General features: G+C 63.5%; 1 protein-coding gene across 1 annotated transcript in view; it reads left to right on the forward strand.

Annotated features, from left to right (window-relative positions):
• The window catches only part of LOC147113201 (ribosomal RNA processing protein 36 homolog), a 50,342-nt gene that overhangs the window by 14,425 nt on the left and 12,824 nt on the right, over positions 1-23,093 (forward strand). The window contains exons 3-5 of the mRNA XM_085998123.1: positions 1,253-1,385; positions 21,010-21,076; positions 22,456-22,560. Of these exons, the coding sequence (XP_085854249.1) occupies positions 1,253-1,385; positions 21,010-21,076; positions 22,456-22,560 (305 nt within the window). The remainder of the gene's footprint in view (positions 1-1,252; positions 1,386-21,009; positions 21,077-22,455; positions 22,561-23,093) is intronic.

A 23,093-nucleotide genomic window follows, 5' to 3' on the forward strand; every position in this document is an offset into this window, starting at 1 on the left:
ACGTCTTACTGCAATTATATAGGGCCCTGGTGAGACCACACCTGGAGTATTGTGGACAGTTTTGGTCTCCTTACCTAAGGAAGGATATACTTGCCATAGAGGGAGTGCAACGAAGGTTCACCAGACTGGTTCCTGGGATGGGGGGATTGTCCTATGAGGAGAGATTGAGTAGACTAGGCCTATATTCTCGAGTTTAGAAGAATGAGAGGTGATCTCATTGAAACATATGAGATTTTGAGGGGGATTGACAGGGTAGATACAGGGAGGATGTTTCCCCTGGCTGGGGAGTCTAGAACCAGGGGTCACAGTCTCAGAATAAGGGGTCGGCCATTTAGGACTGAGATGAGGAGAAATGTCTTCACTCAGAGGGTGGTGAATGTTTGGAATTCTCTCCCCCAGAGGGCTGTGGAGGCTCAGTCATTGAGTATATTCAAGGCCGAGATCGATAGATTTTTGAATATTAAGGGAATCAAGGGATATGGGGATAGTGCAGGAAAGTGGAGATGAGGTAGAAGATCAGCCATGATCTCATTGAATGGCGGAGCAGGCTCGAGGGGCCGAATGGCCGACGACTCTTATTTCTGATCTTGTGTTCAGATCTGACTGTGGCAAGTTGGGCATCTGAATTCATTAATTCTGGTCCGCTTAACAATAGCAAAATACTGCGGATGCTGGAAATCTGAAATATAACCAGAAAATGCTGGCAATACTCAGCAGGTCAGGCAGCATCTGTGGAGAGAGAAACAGAGTCCACGGTTCAGGTCGATGACCGTTATCAGAAGTTCGTGCCTTCAGCTGTCTCGGTCCGAAGCTCTGGAATCCCCCCCATAAACCTCTTTGCCAGCTCGCCTCCATGAAGACGTTATTTAAAACAACCTACTTTCATCTGCCCAAATCGCTGCTTCTGTGGCTCCGGGTCAAATTTTGTTTAATGCGCCCTGGGCTGTTTTACGATGTTAAAGGCGCTATATAAATACAATTTGTTATAGAATCAGATGGGTGCCACGTTTCTTCTCCTTCTCGGTCTCCCGTTTTTATTTTAATTGAATTTACCGCTGGCTTCCCTTGAAAACCAGTCTTCCTTGTCAGGCACTGCTGTCCACTCGGGTTCATCCCCCTGGAGTTAATGGTGAAGCCTACCGCATCCCCTTCATTACTGTCGAGGGCTTTCGGCAGACTTTGGAGGGGCAGTCGGAAACGCCAAGTGTTAAAGTGGGCTCGAGCTCACGGAATGTCCGCTCTCTCTCTCTAGAACTTTCCACGCTGTCCTTTCAGGAGCTGCAGGAGCTGCAGAATAAAGTTGGTCTCAAGGCCTATAACCAGATGGCGTACAGCCCGGGGAACGGACAGCGCGGCGAGAAACGGAAACGGCCCCACAAGAACAGGTAGGGCTGGCCGCATGTGGGCATCCAAACTCCAGTAGGTCGGATACTCCTTCAGGGTATATTAGCTTGACCTCGTCACAGACCCCCGTCCCATCACCCTGGGGAATCACAGACCCCCGTCCCATCACCCTGGGGAATCACAGACCCCCGTCCCATCACCGTGTGGGGAATCACAGACCCCCGTCCCATCACCCTGGGGAATCACAGACCCCCGTCCCATCACCCTGGGGAATCACAGACCCCCGTCCCATCACCCTGGGGAATCACAGACCCCCGTCCCATCACCCTGGGGAATCACAGACCCCCGTCCCATCACCCTGGGGAATCACAGACCCCCGTCCCATCACCGTGTGGGGAATCACAGACCCCCGTCCCATCACCGTGTGGGGAATCACAGACCCCCGTCCCATCACCCTGGGGAATCACAGACCCCCGTCCCATCACCCCGGGGAATCACAGACCCCCGTCCCATCACCCTGGGGAATCACAGACCCCCGTCCCATCACCCTGGGGAATCACAGACCCCCGTCCCATCACCCTGGGGAATCACAGACCCCCGTCCCATCACCGTGTGGGGAATCACAGACCCCCGTCCCATCACCCTGGGGAATCACAGACCCCCGTCCCATCACCGTGTGGGGAATCACAGACCCCCGTCCCATCACCCTGGGGAATCACAGACCCCCGTCCCATCACCGTGTGGGGAATCACAGACCCCCGTCCCATCACCGTGTGGGGAATCACAGACCCCCGTCCCATCACCCTGGGGAATCACAGACCCCCGTCCCATCACCGTGTGGGGAATCACAGACCCCCGTCCCATCACCCTGGGGAATCACAGACCCCCGTCCCATCACCCCGGGGAATCACAGACCCCCGTCCCATCACCCTGGGGAATCACAGACCCCCGTCCCATCACCGTGTGGGGAATCACAGACCCCCCGTCCCATCACCGTGTGGGGAATCACAGACCCCCGTCCCATCACCCTGGGGAATCACAGACCCCCGTCCCATCACCCCGGGGAATCACAGACCCCCGTCCCATCACCCTGGGAAATCACAGACCCCCGTCCCATCACCATGTGGGGAATCACAGACCCCCGTCCCATCACCCCGGGGAATCACAGACCCCCGTCCCATCACCCTGGGGAATCACAGACCCCCGTCCCATCACCCTGGGGAATCACAGACCCCCGTCCCATCACCTTGGGGAATCACAGACCCCCGTCCCATCACCCCGGGGAATCACAGACCCCCGTCCCATCACCGTGTGGGGAATCACAGACCCCCGTCCCATCACCCTGGGGAATCACAGACCCCCGTCCCATCACCATGTGGGGAATCACAGACCCCCGTCCCATCACCCTGGGGAATCACAGACCCCCGTCCCATCACCATGTGGGGAATCACAGACCCCCGTCCCATCACCTTGGGGAATCACAGACGCCCGTCCCATCACCTTGGGGAATCACAGACCCCCGTCCCATCACCATGTGGGGAATCACAGACCCCCGTCCCATCACCCTGGGGAATCACAGACCCCCGTCCCATCACCATGTGGGGAATCACAGACCCCCGTCCCATCACCTTGGGGAATCACAGACCCCCGTCCCATCACCCTGGGGAATCACAGACCCCCGTCCCATCACCATGTGGGGAATCACAGACCCCCGTCCCATCACCCTGGGGAATCACAGACCCCCGTCCCATCACCATGTGGGGAATCACAGACCCCCGTCCCATCACCTTGGGGAATCACAGACCCCCGTCCCATCACCTTGGGGAATCACAGACCCCCGTCCCATCACCCCGGGGAATCACAGACCCCCGTCCCATCACCCCGGGGAATCACAGACCCCCGTCCCATCACCGTGTGGGGAATCACAGACCCCCGTCCCATCACCCTGGGGAATCACAGACCCTCGTCCCATCACCCTGGGGAATCACAGAACCCCGTCCCATCTCCCTGGGGAATCACAGACCCCCCGTCCCATCACCCCGGGGAATCACAGACCCCCGTCCCATCACCGTGTGGGGAATCACAGACCCCCGTCCCATCACCGTGTGGGGAATCACAGACCCCCGTCCCATCACCGTGTGGGGAATCACAGACCCCCGTCCCATCACCGTGTGGGGAATCACAGACTCCCGTCCCATCACCCCGGGAATCACAGACCCCCGTCCCATAACCGTGTGGGGAATCACAGACCCCCGTCCCATCACCCCGGGGAATCACAGACCCCCGTCCCATCACCGTGTGGGGAATCACAGACCCCCGTCCCATCACCCCGGGGAATCACAGACCCCCGTCCCATCACCCCGGGGAATCACAGACCCCCGTCCCATCACCGTGTGGGGAATCACAGACCCCCGTCCCATCACCCTGGGGAATCACAGACCCCCGTCCCATCACCCCGGGGAATCACAGACCCCCGTCCCATCACCGTGTGGGGAATCACAGACCCCCGTCCCATAACCGTGTGGGAAATCACAGACCCCCGTCCCATCACCCTGGGAAATCACAGACCCCCGTCCCATCACCCTGGGGAATCACAGACCCCCGTCCCATCACCTTGGGGAATCACAGACCCCCGTCCCATCACCCCGGGGAATCACAGACCCCCGTCCCATCACCGTGTGGGGAATCACAGACCCCCGTCCCATCACCCTGGGGAATCACAGACCCCCGTCCCATCACCCTGGGGAATCACAGAACCCCGTCCCATCACCCTGGGGAATCACAGACCCCCCGTCCCATCACCCCGGGGAATCACAGACCCCCGTCCCATCACCGTGTGGGGAATCACAGACCCCCGTCCCATCACCGTGTGGGGAATCACAGACCCCCGTCCCATCACCGTGTGGGGAATCACAGACCCCCGTCCCATCACCGTGTGGGGAATCACAGACTCCCGTCCCATCACCCCGGGAATCACAGACCCCCGTCCCATAACCGTGTGGGGAATCACAGACCCCCGTCCCATCACCCCGGGGAATCACAGACCCCCGTCCCATCACCGTGTGGGGAATCACAGACCCCCGTCCCATCACCCCGGGGAATCACAGACCCCCGTCCCATCACCCCGGGGAATCACAGACCCCCGTCCCATCACCGTGTGGGGAATCACAGACCCCCGTCCCATCACCCTGGGGAATCACAGACCCCCGTCCCATCACCCTGGGGAATCACAGACCCCCGTCCCATCACCGTGTGGGGAATCACAGACCCCCGTCCCATCACCGTGTGGGGAATCACAGACCCCCGTCCCATCACCCTGGGGAATCACAGACCCCCGTCCCATCACCCCGGGGAATCACAGACCCCCGTCCCATCACCGTGTGGGGAATCACAGACCCCCGTCCCATAACCGTGTGGGAAATCACAGACCCCCGTCCCATCACCCTGGGGAATCACAGACCCCCGTCCCATCACCGTGTGGGGAATCACAGACCCCCGTCCCATCACCCCGGGGAATCACAGACCCCCGTCCCATCACCCCGGGGAATCACAGACCCCCCGTCCCATCACCGTGTGGGGAATCACAGACCCCCGTCCCATCACCCTGGGGAATCACAGACCCCCGTCCCATCACCGTGTGGGGAATCACAGACCCCCGTCCCATCACCCTGGGGAATCACAGACCCCCGTCCCATCACCGTGTGGGGAATCACAGACCCCCGTCCCATCACCCCCGGGAATCACAGACCCCCGTCCCATCACCCCGGGGAATCACAGACCCCCCGTCCCATCACCGTGTGGGGAATCACAGACCCCCGTCCCATCACCCTGGGGAACCACAGACCCCCGTCCCATCACCGCGTGGGGAATCACAGACCCCCATCCATCACCCCGGGGAATCACAGACCCCCGTCCCATCACCCCGGGGTATCACAGACCCCCGTCCCATCACCCCGGGGAATCACAGACCCCCGTCCCATCACCCTGGGGAATCACATACCCCCGTCCCATCACCATGTGGGGAATCACAGACCCCCCGTCCCATCACCCTGGGGAATCACAGACCCCCATCCCATCACCGTGTGGGGAATCACAGACCCCCGTCCCATCACCCTGGGGAATCACAGACCCCCGTCCCATCACCGTGTGGGGAATCACAGACCCCCCGTCCCATCACCCTGGGGAATCACAGACCCCCCGTCCCATCACCCTGGGGAATCACAGACCCCCGTCCCATCACCGTGTGGGGAATCACAGACTCCCGTCCCATCACCCTGGGGAATCACAGACCCCCGTCCCATCACCGTGTGGGGAATCACAGACCCCCGTCCCATCACCGTGTGGGGAATCACAGACCCCCCGTCCCATCACCCTGGGGAATCACAGACCCCCCGTCCCATCACCCTGGGGAATCACAGACCCCCGTCCCATCACCGTGTGGGGAATCACAGACCCCCGTCCCATCACCCTGGGGAATCACAGACCCCCGTCCCATCACCCCGGGGGATCACAGACCCCCGTCCCATCACCGTGTGGGGAATCACAGACTCCCGTCCCATCACCGTGTGGGGAATCACAGACCCCCGTCCCATCACCCTGGGGAATCACAGACCCCCGTCCCATCACCCCGGGGGATCACAGACCCCCGTCCCATCACCCCGGGGAATCACAGACCCCCGTCCCATCACCCCGGGGGATCACAGACCCCCGTCCCATCACCCCGGGGAATCACAGACCCCCGTCCCATCACCCCGGGGAATCACAGACCCCCGTCCCATCACCCTGGGGAATCACAGAACCCCGTCCCATCACCCTGGGGAATCACAGAACCCCGTCCCATCACCCTGGGGAATCACAGAACCCCGTCCCATCACCCTGGGGAATCACAGACCCCCGTCCCATCACCATGTGGGGAATCACAGACCCCCGTCCCATCACCCTGGGGAATCACAGAACCCCGTCCCATCACCCTGGGGAATCACAGAACCCCGTCCCATCACCCTGGGGAATCACAGACCCCCGTCCCATCACCGTGTGGGGAATCACAGACCCCCGTCCCATCACCCTGGGGAATCACAGACCCCCGTCCCATCACCCCGGGGAATCACAGACCCCCGTCCCATCACCGTGTGGGGAATCACAGACCCCCGTCCCATCACCCTGGGGAATCACAGACCCCCGTCCCATCACCCCGGGGAATCACAGACCCCCGTCCCATCACCGTGTGGGGAATCACAGACCCCCGTCCCATCACCGTGTGGGGGATCAGACCCCCGTCCCATCACCCTGGGGAATCACAGACCCCCGTCCCATCACCCTGGGGAATCACAGACCCCCGTCCCATCACCCTGGGGAATCACAGACCCCCGTCCCATCACCCTGGGGAATCACAGACCCCCGTCCCATCACCCTGGGGAATCACAGACCCCCGTCCCATCACCCTGGGGAATCACAGACCCCCGTCCCATCACCCTGGGGAATCACAGACCCCCGTCCCATCACCGTGTGGGGAATCACAGACCCCCGTCCCATCACCCTGGGGAATCACAGACCCCCGTCCCATCACCGTGTGGGGAATCACAGACCCCCGTCCCATCACCCTGGGGAATCACAGACCCCCGTCCCATCACCGTGTGGGGAATCACAGACCCCCGTCCCATCACCGTGTGGGGAATCACAGACCCCCGTCCCATCACCCTGGGGAATCACAGACCCCCGTCCCATCACCGTGTGGGGAATCACAGACCCCCGTCCCATCACCCTGGGGAATCACAGACCCCCGTCCCATCACCCCGGGGAATCACAGACCCCCGTCCCATCACCCTGGGGAATCACAGACCCCCGTCCCATCACCGTGTGGGGAATCACAGACCCCCCGTCCCATCACCGTGTGGGGAATCACAGACCCCCGTCCCATCACCCTGGGGAATCACAGACCCCCGTCCCATCACCCCGGGGAATCACAGACCCCCGTCCCATCACCCTGGGAAATCACAGACCCCCGTCCCATCACCATGTGGGGAATCACAGACCCCCGTCCCATCACCCCGGGGAATCACAGACCCCCGTCCCATCACCCTGGGGAATCACAGACCCCCGTCCCATCACCCTGGGGAATCACAGACCCCCGTCCCATCACCTTGGGGAATCACAGACCCCCGTCCCATCACCCCGGGGAATCACAGACCCCCGTCCCATCACCGTGTGGGGAATCACAGACCCCCGTCCCATCACCCTGGGGAATCACAGACCCCCGTCCCATCACCATGTGGGGAATCACAGACCCCCGTCCCATCACCCTGGGGAATCACAGACCCCCGTCCCATCACCATGTGGGGAATCACAGACCCCCGTCCCATCACCTTGGGGAATCACAGACGCCCGTCCCATCACCTTGGGGAATCACAGACCCCCGTCCCATCACCATGTGGGGAATCACAGACCCCCGTCCCATCACCCTGGGGAATCACAGACCCCCGTCCCATCACCATGTGGGGAATCACAGACCCCCGTCCCATCACCTTGGGGAATCACAGACCCCCGTCCCATCACCCTGGGGAATCACAGACCCCCGTCCCATCACCATGTGGGGAATCACAGACCCCCGTCCCATCACCCTGGGGAATCACAGACCCCCGTCCCATCACCATGTGGGGAATCACAGACCCCCGTCCCATCACCTTGGGGAATCACAGACCCCCGTCCCATCACCTTGGGGAATCACAGACCCCCGTCCCATCACCCCGGGGAATCACAGACCCCCGTCCCATCACCCCGGGGAATCACAGACCCCCGTCCCATCACCGTGTGGGGAATCACAGACCCCCGTCCCATCACCCTGGGGAATCACAGACCCTCGTCCCATCACCCTGGGGAATCACAGAACCCCGTCCCATCTCCCTGGGGAATCACAGACCCCCCGTCCCATCACCCCGGGGAATCACAGACCCCCGTCCCATCACCGTGTGGGGAATCACAGACCCCCGTCCCATCACCGTGTGGGGAATCACAGACCCCCGTCCCATCACCGTGTGGGGAATCACAGACCCCCGTCCCATCACCGTGTGGGGAATCACAGACTCCCGTCCCATCACCCCGGGAATCACAGACCCCCGTCCCATAACCGTGTGGGGAATCACAGACCCCCGTCCCATCACCCCGGGGAATCACAGACCCCCGTCCCATCACCGTGTGGGGAATCACAGACCCCCGTCCCATCACCCCGGGGAATCACAGACCCCCGTCCCATCACCCCGGGGAATCACAGACCCCCGTCCCATCACCGTGTGGGGAATCACAGACCCCCGTCCCATCACCCTGGGGAATCACAGACCCCCGTCCCATCACCCCGGGGAATCACAGACCCCCGTCCCATCACCGTGTGGGGAATCACAGACCCCCGTCCCATAACCGTGTGGGAAATCACAGACCCCCGTCCCATCACCCTGGGAAATCACAGACCCCCGTCCCATCACCCTGGGGAATCACAGACCCCCGTCCCATCACCTTGGGGAATCACAGACCCCCGTCCCATCACCCCGGGGAATCACAGACCCCCGTCCCATCACCGTGTGGGGAATCACAGACCCCCGTCCCATCACCCTGGGGAATCACAGACCCCCGTCCCATCACCCTGGGGAATCACAGAACCCCGTCCCATCACCCTGGGGAATCACAGACCCCCCGTCCCATCACCCCGGGGAATCACAGACCCCCGTCCCATCACCGTGTGGGGAATCACAGACCCCCGTCCCATCACCGTGTGGGGAATCACAGACCCCCGTCCCATCACCGTGTGGGGAATCACAGACCCCCGTCCCATCACCGTGTGGGGAATCACAGACTCCCGTCCCATCACCCCGGGAATCACAGACCCCCGTCCCATAACCGTGTGGGGAATCACAGACCCCCGTCCCATCACCCCGGGGAATCACAGACCCCCGTCCCATCACCGTGTGGGGAATCACAGACCCCCGTCCCATCACCCCGGGGAATCACAGACCCCCGTCCCATCACCCCGGGGAATCACAGACCCCCGTCCCATCACCGTGTGGGGAATCACAGACCCCCGTCCCATCACCCTGGGGAATCACAGACCCCCGTCCCATCACCCTGGGGAATCACAGACCCCCGTCCCATCACCGTGTGGGGAATCACAGACCCCCGTCCCATCACCGTGTGGGGAATCACAGACCCCCGTCCCATCACCCTGGGGAATCACAGACCCCCGTCCCATCACCCCGGGGAATCACAGACCCCCGTCCCATCACCGTGTGGGGAATCACAGACCCCCGTCCCATAACCGTGTGGGAAATCACAGACCCCCGTCCCATCACCCTGGGGAATCACAGACCCCCGTCCCATCACCGTGTGGGGAATCACAGACCCCCGTCCCATCACCCCGGGGAATCACAGACCCCCGTCCCATCACCCCGGGGAATCACAGACCCCCCGTCCCATCACCGTGTGGGGAATCACAGACCCCCGTCCCATCACCCTGGGGAATCACAGACCCCCGTCCCATCACCGTGTGGGGAATCACAGACCCCCGTCCCATCACCCTGGGGAATCACAGACCCCCGTCCCATCACCGTGTGGGGAATCACAGACCCCCGTCCCATCACCCCCGGGAATCACAGACCCCCGTCCCATCACCCCGGGGAATCACAGACCCCCCGTCCCATCACCGTGTGGGGAATCACAGACCCCCGTCCCATCACCCTGGGGAACCACAGACCCCCGTCCCATCACCGCGTGGGGAATCACAGACCCCCATCCATCACCCCGGGGAATCACAGACCCCCGTCCCATCACCCCGGGGTATCACAGACCCCCGTCCCATCACCCCGGGGAATCACAGACCCCCGTCCCATCACCCTGGGGAATCACATACCCCCGTCCCATCACCATGTGGGGAATCACAGACCCCCCGTCCCATCACCCTGGGGAATCACAGACCCCCATCCCATCACCGTGTGGGGAATCACAGACCCCCGTCCCATCACCCTGGGGAATCACAGACCCCCGTCCCATCACCGTGTGGGGAATCACAGACCCCCCGTCCCATCACCCTGGGGAATCACAGACCCCCCGTCCCATCACCCTGGGGAATCACAGACCCCCGTCCCATCACCGTGTGGGGAATCACAGACTCCCGTCCCATCACCCTGGGGAATCACAGACCCCCGTCCCATCACCGTGTGGGGAATCACAGACCCCCGTCCCATCACCGTGTGGGGAATCACAGACCCCCCGTCCCATCACCCTGGGGAATCACAGACCCCCCGTCCCATCACCCTGGGGAATCACAGACCCCCGTCCCATCACCGTGTGGGGAATCACAGACCCCCGTCCCATCACCCTGGGGAATCACAGACCCCCGTCCCATCACCCCGGGGGATCACAGACCCCCGTCCCATCACCGTGTGGGGAATCACAGACTCCCGTCCCATCACCGTGTGGGGAATCACAGACCCCCGTCCCATCACCCTGGGGAATCACAGACCCCCGTCCCATCACCCCGGGGGATCACAGACCCCCGTCCCATCACCCCGGGGAATCACAGACCCCCGTCCCATCACCCCGGGGGATCACAGACCCCCGTCCCATCACCCCGGGGAATCACAGACCCCCGTCCCATCACCCCGGGGAATCACAGACCCCCGTCCCATCACCCTGGGGAATCACAGAACCCCGTCCCATCACCCTGGGGAATCACAGAACCCCGTCCCATCACCCTGGGGAATCACAGAACCCCGTCCCATCACCCTGGGGAATCACAGACCCCCGTCCCATCACCATGTGGGGAATCACAGACCCCCGTCCCATCACCCTGGGGAATCACAGAACCCCGTCCCATCACCCTGGGGAATCACAGAACCCCGTCCCATCACCCTGGGGAATCACAGACCCCCGTCCCATCACCGTGTGGGGAATCACAGACCCCCGTCCCATCACCCTGGGGAATCACAGACCCCCGTCCCATCACCCCGGGGAATCACAGACCCCCGTCCCATCACCGTGTGGGGAATCACAGACCCCCGTCCCATCACCCTGGGGAATCACAGACCCCCGTCCCATCACCCCGGGGAATCACAGACCCCCGTCCCATCACCGTGTGGGGAATCACAGACCCCCGTCCCATCACCGTGTGGGGGATCAGACCCCCGTCCCATCACCCTGGGGAATCACAGACCCCCGTCCCATCACCCTGGGGAATCACAGACCCCCGTCCCATCACCCTGGGGAATCACAGACCCCCGTCCCATCACCCTGGGGAATCACAGACCCCCGTCCCATCACCCTGGGGAATCACAGACCCCCGTCCCATCAGCGTGTGGGGAATCACAGACCCCCGTCCCATCACCCCGGGGAATCACAGACCCCCGTCCCATCACCCTGGGGAATCACAGACCCCCGTCCCATCACCCTGGGGAATCACAGACCCCCCGTCCCATCACCGTGTGGGGAATCACAGACCCCCGTCCCATCACCCTGGGGAATCACAGACCCCCGTCCCATCACCCCGGGGAATCACAGACCCCCGTCCCATCACCGTGTGGGGAATCACAGACCCCCGTCCCATCACCGTGTGGGGAATCACAGACCCCCGTCCCATCACCCTGGGGAATCACAGACCCCCGTCCCATCACCCCGGGGAATCACAGACCCCCGTCCCATCACCGTGTGGGGAATCACAGACCCCCGTCCCATCACCCTGGGGAATCACAGACCCCCGTCCCATCACCCCGGGGAATCACAGACCCCCGTCCCATCACCGTGTGGGGAATCACAGACCCCCGTCCCATCACCCCGGGGATTCACAGACCCCTGTCCCATCACCCTGGGGAATCACAGACCCCCGTCCCATCACCCTGGGGAATCACAGACCCCCGTCCCATCACCCTGGGGAATCACAGACCCCCGTCCCATCACCCCGGGGAATCACAGACCCCCGTCCCATCACCCTGGGGAATCACAGACCCCCGTCCCATCACCCTGGGGAATCACAGACCCCCGTCCCATCAGCGTGTGCGGAATCACAGACCCCCGTCCCATCACCCCGGGGAATCACAGACCCCCGTCCCATCACCCCGGGGAATCACAGACCCCCGTCCCATCACCGTGTGGGGAATCACAGACACCCGTCCCATCACCGTGTGGGGAATCACAGACCCCCGTCCCATCACCCTGGGGAATCACAGACCCCCGTCCCATCACCCCGGGGAATCACAGACCCCCGTCCCATCACCGTGTGGGGAATCACAGACCCCCGTCCCATCACCCTGGGGAATCACAGACCCCCGTCCCATCACCCTGGGGAATCACAGACCCCCGTCCCATCACCGTGTGGGGAATCACAGACACCCGTCCCATCACCCTGGGGAATCACAGACCCCCGTCCCATCACCCCGGGTAATCACAGACCCCCGTCCCATCACCCTGGGGAATCACAGACCCCCGTCCCATCACCCCGGGGAATCACAGACCCCCGTCCCATCACCCCGGGGAATCACAGACCCCCGTCCCATCTCCCTGGGGAATCACAGACCCCCGTCCCATCACCGTGTGGGGAATCACAGACCCCCCGTCCCATCACCCTGGGGAATCACAGACCCCCGTCCCATCACCCTGGGGAATCACAGACCCCCATCCCATCACCCTGGGGAATCACAGACCCCCGTCCCATCACCGTGTGGGGAATCACAGACCCCCGTCCCATCACCTTGGGAATCACAGACCCCCGTCCCATCACCGTGTGGGGAATCACAGACCCCCGTCCCATCACCCCGGGGAATCACAGACCCCCGTCCCATCACCCCGGGGAATCACAGACCCCCGTCCCATCACCCTGGGGAATCACAGACCCCCGTCCCATCACCGTGTGGGGAATCACAGACCCCGTCCATCACCCCGGGGGATCACAGACCCCCGTCCCATCACCGTGTGGGGAATCACAGACCCCCGTCCCATCACCCTGGGGAATCACAGACCCCCGTCCCATCACCCCGGGGAATCACAGACCCCCGTCCCATCACCCCGGGGAATCACAGACCCTCGTCCCATCACCCTGGGGAATCACAGAACCCCGTCCCATCTCCCTGGGGAATCACAGACCCCCCGTCCCATCACCCCGGGGAATCACAGACCCCCGTCCCATCACGTGTGGGGAATCACAGACCCCCGTCCCATCACCGTGTGGGGAATCACAGACCCCCGTCCCATCACCGTGTGGGGAATCACAGACCCCCGTCCCATCACCGTGTGGGGAATCACAGACTCCCGTCCCATCACCCCGGGAATCACAGACCCCCGTCCCATAACCGTGTGGGGAATCACAGACCCCCGTCCCATCACCCCGGGGAATCACAGACCCCCGTCCCATCACCGTGTGGGGAATCACAGACCCCCGTCCATCACCCCGGGGAATCACAGACCCCCGTCCCATCACCCCGGGGAATCACAGACCCCCGTCCCATCACCGTGTGGGGAATCACAGACCCCCGTCCCATCACCCTGGGGAATCACAGACCCCCGTCCCATCACCCCGGGGAATCACAGACCCCCGTCCCATCACCGTGTGGGGAATCACAGACCCCAGTCCCATAACCGTGTGGGAAATCACAGACCCCCGTCCCATCACCCTGGGAAATCACAGACCCCCGTCCCATCACCCTGGGGAATCACAGACCCCCGTCCCATCACCTTGGGGAATCACAGACCCCCGTCCCATCACCCCGGGGAATCACAGACCCCCGTCCCATCACCGTGTGGGGAATCACAGACCCCCGTCCCATCACCCTGGGGAATCACAGACCCCCGTCCCATCACCCTGGGGAATCACAGAACCCCGTCCCATCACCCTGGGGAATCACAGACCCCCCGTCCCATCACCCCGGGGAATCACAGACCCCCGTCCCATCACCGTGTGGGGAATCACAGACCCCCGTCCCATCACCGTGTGGGGAATCACAGACCCCCGTCCCATCACCGTGTGGGGAATCACAGACCCCCGTCCCATCACCGTGTGGGGAATCACAGACTCCCGTCCCATCACCCCGGGAATCACAGACCCCCGTCCCATAACCGTGTGGGGAATCACAGACCCCCGTCCCATCACCCCGGGGAATCACAGACCCCCGTCCCATCACCGTGTGGGAAATCACAGACCCCCGTCCCATCACCCCGGGGAATCACAGACCCCCGTCCCATCACCCCGGGGAATCACAGACCCCCGTCCCATCACCGTGTGGGGAATCACAGACCCCCGTCCCATCACCCTGGGGAATCACAGACCCCCGTCCCATCACCCTGGGGAATCACAGACCCCCGTCCCATCACCGTGTGGGGAATCACAGACCCCCGTCCCATCACCGTGTGGGGAATCACAGACCCCCGTCCCATCACCCTGGGGAATCACAGACCCCCGTCCCATCACCCCGGGGAATCACAGACCCCCGTCCCATCACCGTGTGGGGAATCACAGACCCCCGTCCCATAACCGTGTGGGAAATCACAGACCCCCGTCCCATCACCCTGGGGAATCACAGACCCCCGTCCCATCACCGTGTGGGGAATCACAGACCCCCGTCCCATCACCCCGGGGAATCACAGACCCCCGTCCCATCACCCCGGGGAATCACAGACCCCCCGTCCCATCACCGTGTGGGGAATCACAGACCCCCGTCCCATCACCCTGGGGAATCACAGACCCCCGTCCCATCACCGTGTGGGGAATCACAGACCCCCGTCCCATCACCCTGGGGAATCACAGACCCCCGTCCCATCACCGTGTGGGGAATCACAGACCCCCGTCCCATCACCCCCGGGAATCACAGACCCCCGTCCCATCACCCCGGGGAATCACAGACCCCCCGTCCCATCACCGTGTGGGGAATCACAGACCCCCGTCCCATCACCCTGGGGAACCACAGACCCCCGTCCCATCACCGCGTGGGGAATCACAGACCCCCATCCATCACCCCGGGGAATCACAGACCCCCGTCCCATCACCCCGGGGTATCACAGACCCCCGTCCCATCACCCCGGGGAATCACAGACCCCCGTCCCATCACCCTGGGGAATCACAGACCCCCGTCCCATCACCATGTGGGGAATCACAGACCCCCCGTCCCATCACCCTGGGGAATCACAGACCCCCATCCCATCACCGTGTGGGGAATCACAGACCCCCGTCCCATCACCCTGGGGAATCACAGACCCCCGTCCCATCACCGTGTGGGGAATCACAGACCCCCCGTCCCATCACCCTGGGGAATCACAGACCCCCCGTCCCATCACCCTGGGGAATCACAGACCCCCGTCCCATCACCGTGTGGGGAATCACAGACTCCCGTCCCATCACCCTGGGGAATCACAGACCCCCGTCCCATCACCGTGTGGGGAATCACAGACCCCCGTCCCATCACCGTGTGGGGAATCACAGACCCCCCGTCCCATCACCCTGGGGAATCACAGACCCCCCGTCCCATCACCCTGGGGAATCACAGACCCCCGTCCCATCACCGTGTGGGGAATCACAGACCCCCGTCCCATCACCCTGGGGAATCACAGACCCCCGTCCCATCACCCCGGGGGATCACAGACCCCCGTCCCATCACCGTGTGGGGAATCACAGACTCCCGTCCCATCACCGTGTGGGGAATCACAGACCCCCGTCCCATCACCCTGGGGAATCACAGACCCCCGTCCCATCACCCCGGGGGATCACAGACCCCCGTCCCATCACCCCGGGGAATCACAGACCCCCGTCCCATCACCCCGGGGGATCACAGACCCCCGTCCCATCACCCCGGGGAATCACAGACCCCCGTCCCATCACCCCGGGGAATCACAGACCCCCGTCCCATCACCCTGGGGAATCACAGAACCCCGTCCCATCACCCTGGGGAATCACAGAACCCCGTCCCATCACCCTGGGGAATCACAGAACCCCGTCCCATCACCCTGGGGAATCACAGACCCCCGTCCCATCACCATGTGGGGAATCACAGACCCCCGTCCCATCACCCTGGGGAATCACAGAACCCCGTCCCATCACCCTGGGGAATCACAGAACCCCGTCCCATCACCCTGGGGAATCACAGACCCCCGTCCCATCACCGTGTGGGGAATCACAGACCCCCGTCCCATCACCCTGGGGAATCACAGACCCCCGTCCCATCACCCCGGGGAATCACAGACCCCCGTCCCATCACCGTGTGGGGAATCACAGACCCCCGTCCCATCACCCTGGGGAATCACAGACCCCCGTCCCATCACCCCGGGGAATCACAGACCCCCGTCCCATCACCGTGTGGGGAATCACAGACCCCCGTCCCATCACCGTGTGGGGGATCAGACCCCCGTCCCATCACCCTGGGGAATCACAGACCCCCGTCCCATCACCCTGGGGAATCACAGACCCCCGTCCCATCACCCTGGGGAATCACAGACCCCCGTCCCATCACCCTGGGGAATCACAGACCCCCGTCCCATCACCCTGGGGAATCACAGACCCCCGTCCCATCACCCCGGGGAATCACAGACCCCCGTCCCATCACCCCGGGGAATCACAGACCCCCGTCCCATCACCCTGGGGAATCACAGACCCCCCGTCCCATCACCGTGTGGGGAATCACAGACCCCCGTCCCATCACCCTGGGGAATCACAGACCCCCGTCCCATCACCCCGGGGAATCACAGACCCCCGTCCCATCACCGTGTGGGGAATCACAGACCCCCGTCCCATCACCGTGTGGGGAATCACAGACCCCCGTCCCATCACCCCGGGGAATCACAGACCCCCGTCCCATCACCGTGTGGGGGATCACAGACCCCCGTCCCATCACCCCGGGGAATCACAGACCCCCGTCCCATCACCCCGGGGAATCACAGACCCCCGTCCCATCACCCCGGGGAATCACAGACCCCCGTCCCATCACCCCGGGGGATCACAGACCCCCATCCCATCACCCTGGGGAATCACAGACCCCCGTCCCATCACCCTGGGGAATCACAGACCCCCGTCCCATCACCGTGTGGGGAATCACAGACCCCCGTCCCATCACCCTGGGGAATCACAGACCCCCGTCCCATCACCGTGTGGGGAATCACAGACCCCCGTCCCATCACCGTGTGGGGAATCACAGACCCCCGTCCCATCACCCTGGGGAATCACAGACCCCCGTCCCATCACCCCGGGGAATCACAGACCCCCGTCCCATCACCGTGTGGGGAATCACAGACCCCCGTCCCATCACCCCGGGGATTCACAGACCCCTGTCCCATCACCCTGGGGAATCACAGACCCCCGTCCCATCACCCTGGGGAATCACAGACCCCCGTCCCATCACCCTGGGGAATCACAGACCCCCGTCCCATCACCCCGGGGAATCACAGACCCCCGTCCCATCACCCTGGGGAATCACAGACCCCCGTCCCATCACCCTGGGGAATCACAGACCCCCGTCCCATCAGCGTGTGGGGAATCACAGACCCCCGTCCCATCACCCCGGGGAATCACAGACCCCCGTCCCATCACCCCGGGGAATCACAGACCCCCGTCCCATCACCGTGTGGGGAATCACAGACACCCGTCCCATCACCGTGTGGGGAATCACAGACCCCCGTCCCATCACCCTGGGGAATCACAGACCCCCGTCCCATCACCCCGGGGAATCACAGACCCCCGTCCCATCACCGTGTGGGGAATCACAGACCCCCGTCCCATCACCCTGGGGAATCACAGACCCCCGTCCCATCACCCTGGGGAATCACAGACCCCCGTCCCATCACCCCGGGGAATCACAGACCCCCGTCCCATCACCCCGGGGAATCACAGACCCCCGTCCCATCACCCTGGGGAATCACAGACCCCCCGTCCCATCACCGTGTGGGGAATCACAGACCCCCGTCCCATCACCCTGGGGAATCACAGACCCCCGTCCCATCACCCCGGGGAATCACAGACCCCCGTCCCATCACCGTGTGGGGAATCACAGACCCCCGTCCCATCACCGTGTGGGGAATCACAGACCCCCGTCCCATCACCCCGGGGAATCACAGACCCCCGTCCCATCACCGTGTGGGGGATCACAGACCCCCGTCCCATCACCCCGGGGAATCACAGACCCCCGTCCCATCACCCCGGGGAATCACAGACCCCCGTCCCATCACCCCGGGGAATCACAGACCCCCGTCCCATCACCCCGGGGGATCACAGACCCCCATCCCATCACCCTGGGGAATCACAGACCCCCGTCCCATCACCCTGGGGAATCACAGACCCCCGTCCCATCACCGTGTGGGGAATCACAGACCCCCGTCCCATCACCCTGGGGAATCACAGACCCCCGTCCCATCACCGTGTGGGGAATCACAGACCCCCGTCCCATCACCGTGTGGGGAATCACAGACCCCCGTCCCATCACCCTGGGGAATCACAGACCCCCGTCCCATCACCCCGGGGAATCACAGACCCCCGTCCCATCACCGTGTGGGGAATCACAGACCCCCGTCCCATCACCCCGGGGATTCACAGACCCCTGTCCCATCACCCTGGGGAATCACAGACCCCCGTCCCATCACCCTGGGGAATCACAGACCCCCGTCCCATCACCCTGGGGAATCACAGACCCCCGTCCCATCACCCCGGGGAATCACAGACCCCCGTCCCATCACCCTGGGGAATCACAGACCCCCGTCCCATCACCCTGGGGAATCACAGACCCCCGTCCCATCAGCGTGTGGGGAATCACAGACCCCCGTCCCATCACCCCGGGGAATCACAGACCCCCGTCCCATCACCCCGGGGAATCACAGACCCCCGTCCCATCACCGTGTGGGGAATCACAGACACCCGTCCCATCACCGTGTGGGGAATCACAGACCCCCGTCCCATCACCCTGGGGAATCACAGACCCCCGTCCCATCACCCCGGGGAATCACAGACCCCCGTCCCATCACCGTGTGGGGAATCACAGACCCCCGTCCCATCACCCTGGGGAATCACAGACCCCCGTCCCATCACCCTGGGGAATCACAGACCCCCGTCCCATCACCGTGTGGGGAATCACAGACACCCGTCCCATCACCCTGGGGAATCACAGACCCCCGTCCCATCACCCCGGGTAATCACAGACCCCCGTCCCATCACCCTGGGGAATCACAGACCCCCGTCCCATCACCCCGGGGAATCACAGACCCCCGTCCCATCACCCCGGGGAATCACAGACCCCCGTCCCATCACCCTGGGGAATCACAGACCCCCGTCCCATCACCGTGTGGGGAATCACAGACCCCCCGTCCCATCACCCTGGGGAATCACAGACCCCCGTCCCATCACCCTGGGGAATCACAGACCCCCATCCCATCACCCTGGGGAATCACAGACCCCCGTCCCATCACCGTGTGGGGAATCACAGACCCCCGTCCCATCACCTTGGGGAATCACAGACCCCCGTCCCATCACCGTGTGGGGAATCACAGACCCCCGTCCCATCACCCCGGGGAATCACAGACCCCCGTCCCATCACCCCGGGGAATCACAGACCCCCGTCCCATCACCCTGGGGAATCACAGACCCCCGTCCCATCACCGTGTGGGGAATCACAGACCCCCGTCCCATCACCCCGGGGGATCACAGACCCCCGTCCCATCACCGTGTGGGGAATCACAGACCCCCGTCCCATCACCCTGGGGAATCACAGACCCCCGTCCCATCACCCCGGGGAATCACAGACCCCCGTCCCATCACCCCGGGGAATCACAGACCCCCGTCCCATCACCCTGGGGAATCACAGACCCCCGTCCCATCACCCTGGGGAATCACAGACCCCCATCCCATCACCGTGTGGGGAATCACAGACCCCCGTCCCATCACCGTGTGGGGAATCACAGACCCCCGTCCCATCACCCCGGGGAATCACAGACCCCCGTCCCATCACCGTGTGGGGGATCACAGACCCCCGTCCCATCACCCCGGGGAATCACAGACCCCCGTCCCATCACCCCGGGGAATCACAGACCCCCGTCCCATCACCCCGGGGAATCACAGACCCCCGTCCCATCACCCCGGGGGATCACAGACCCCCATCCCATCACCCTGGGGAATCACAGACCCCCGTCCCATCACCCTGGGGAATCACAGACCCCCGTCCCATCACCGTGTGGGGAATCACAGACCCCCGTCCCATCACCCTGGGGAATCACAGACCCCCGTCCCATCACCGTGTGGGGAATCACAGACCCCCGTCCCATCACCGTGTGGGGAATCACAGACCCCCGTCCCATCACCGTGTGGGGAATCACAGACCCCCGTCCCATCACCCTGGGGAATCACAGACCCCCGTCCCATCACCCTGGGGATTCACAGACCCCCCGTCCCATCACCCTGGGGAATCACAGACCCCCGTCCCATCACCGTGTGGGGAATCACAGACCCCCGTCCCATCACCGTCTGGGGGATCAGACCCCGGTACAATCACCGTGTGCGAGATCAGACCCCGGTCCTACCGGATCTTTGTTCAGTTGTTTGAAGTTGGAGTGTGTGAGTTAAAGTTGGTTACAAGTGACTCCTGCCCCTCAGTGTGATGGGTGCGGCCGGTTTAATCTGTTGTGGGCCCACCGTCAGGGTGAATACCGATCTCTCGCTCTCTCTCTCAGGCCCATGGAGATGTCGACCAGGCAGCGGGTGCCGTTTCTGCGGAAGGTGATTCCTGTGAAGAAACGGGTGAGTGGGGAGTTCTAGGGCGCTCCGGGGAAGGGGGAGTTCTAGGACACTCCGGAGTAGGGGGAAGGGGGAGTTCTAGGGCACTCCGGAGTAGGGGGAAGGGGGAGTTCTAGGGCACTCCGGAGTGGGGGGAGGGGGCGTTCTAGGGCACTCCGGAGTGGGGGGAGGGGGCGTTCTAGGACACTCCGGGGAAGGGGGAGTTCTAGGGCACTCCGGAGTGGGGGGAGGGGGCGTTCTAGGACACTCCGGAGTAGGGGGAAGGGGGAGTTCTAGGGCACTCCGGAGGTGGGGGGGAAGGGGGAGTTCTAGGGCACTCCGGAGTGGGGGGGAGGGGGCGTTCTAGGGCTATCCGGAGTGGGGGAAGGGGGAGTTCTAGGGCAATCCGGAGTGGGGGAAGGGGGAGTTCTAGGGCACTCCGGAGTGGGGGGGAAGGGGGAGTTCTAGAACACTCCGGAATGAGGGGGGAAGGTGGAGTTCTAGGGCAATCTGGAGTGGGGGGAGGGGGTGTTCTGGGGCGCTCCGGAGTGGGGGGGGAAGGGGGAGTTCTCGGGCTCTCCGGAGTGAGGGGGGAGGGGGAGTTCTAGGACACTCCGGAGTGAGGGGGGAAGGTGGAGTTCTCGGGCAATCCGGGGGGAGGGGGAGTTCTCGGGCTCTCCGGAGTGAGGGGGAAGGGGGAGTTCTAGAACACTCCGGAGTGGGGGGGGGGGAGGGGGAGTTCTAGGGCAATCCGGAGTGGGGAGGGAGTGGGAGTTCTCGGGCTCTCCGGAGTGAGGGGGGAGGGGGTGTTCTAGGACACTCCGGAGTGAGGGGGGAAGGTGGAGTTCTCGGGCAATCCGGGGGGAGGGGGAAGGGGGAGTTCTAGGGCACTGTTGGGAGGCAGGGAGAGGGGCTCGGGCAGGGGGTCTCAGTGCTAGGGGAGGGGGAGGGGCTCGGGCAGGGGGTCTCAGTGCTAGGGGAGGGGGAGGGGCTCGGGTAGGGGGTCTCAGTGCTAGGGGAGGGGGAGGGGCTCGGGCAGGGGGTCTCAGTGCTAGGGGAGGGGGAGGGGCTCAGGCAGGGGGTCTCAGTGCTAGGGGAGGGGGAGGGGCTCGGGTAGGGGGTCTCGGTGCTAGGGGAGGGGGAGGGGCTCGGGCAGGGGGTCTCAGTGCTCGGGGATGGGAAGGGGCTCGGGCAGGGGGTCTCAGTGCTCGGGGATGGGAAGGGGCTCGGGCAGGGGGTCTCAGTGCTAGGGGAGGGGGAGGGGCTCAGGCTGTGGGCCTCAGTGCTGGGGGATGGGGAGGGGCTCAGGCTGTGGGCCTCAGTGCTGGGGGATGGGGAGGGGCTCAGGCTGTGGGCCTCAGTGCCGTCCTCCCGGTGTGAAACCCGTTGCTGTTCTTCCGCAGATGATGCGCGACCCGCGGTTTGACGATTTGTCCGGAGAGTACAAGCCCGAGATCTTCGATCAAGCATACGCTTTCCTCAGCGACGTCAGGGCTAAGGAGAAAAAGGTCAGTGAGAGGCCCATGGCTTGCGATGTGTCTGGGGGTGGGAGGCGGAGTTGGAGGGTTCCTTTTCTTTTTATTAGTTCATGAGATGTGGGCGTCGCTGGCAAGACCAGCATTTATTGCCCATCCCTCGTTGACCTTGAGAAGGTGGTGGTGAGCCGCCTTGAACCGCTGCAGTCCGTGTGGTGAAGGTACTCCCACAGTGCTGTTAGGGAGGGAGTTCCAGGATTTTGACCCAGCGACAATGAAGGAATGGCGATATACTTCCAAGTCAGGATGGTGTGTGACTTGGAGGGGAACTTGGAGGTGGTGGTGTTCCCACGCGCCTGCTGCTCTTGTCCTGCTAGGTGGAAGAGGTCGTGGGTTTGGGAGGTGCTGCCGAAGAAGCCTTGGCGAGTTGCTGCAATGCATCTTGTAGACGGTACACACTGCAGCCACGGTACGCCGGTGGTGGAGGGAGTGAATGTTTAAGGTGGTGGATGGGGTGCCAATCAAGTGGGCTGCTTTGTCCTGGGTGGTGTTGAGCTTCTTGAGTG

Source organism: Somniosus microcephalus, chromosome 9, assembly GCF_052327205.1.
Source record: "Somniosus microcephalus isolate GS21.2 chromosome 9, FLI_Smic_1.0, whole genome shotgun sequence".
Classification (NCBI taxonomy): domain Eukaryota; kingdom Metazoa; phylum Chordata; class Chondrichthyes; order Squaliformes; family Somniosidae; genus Somniosus; species Somniosus microcephalus.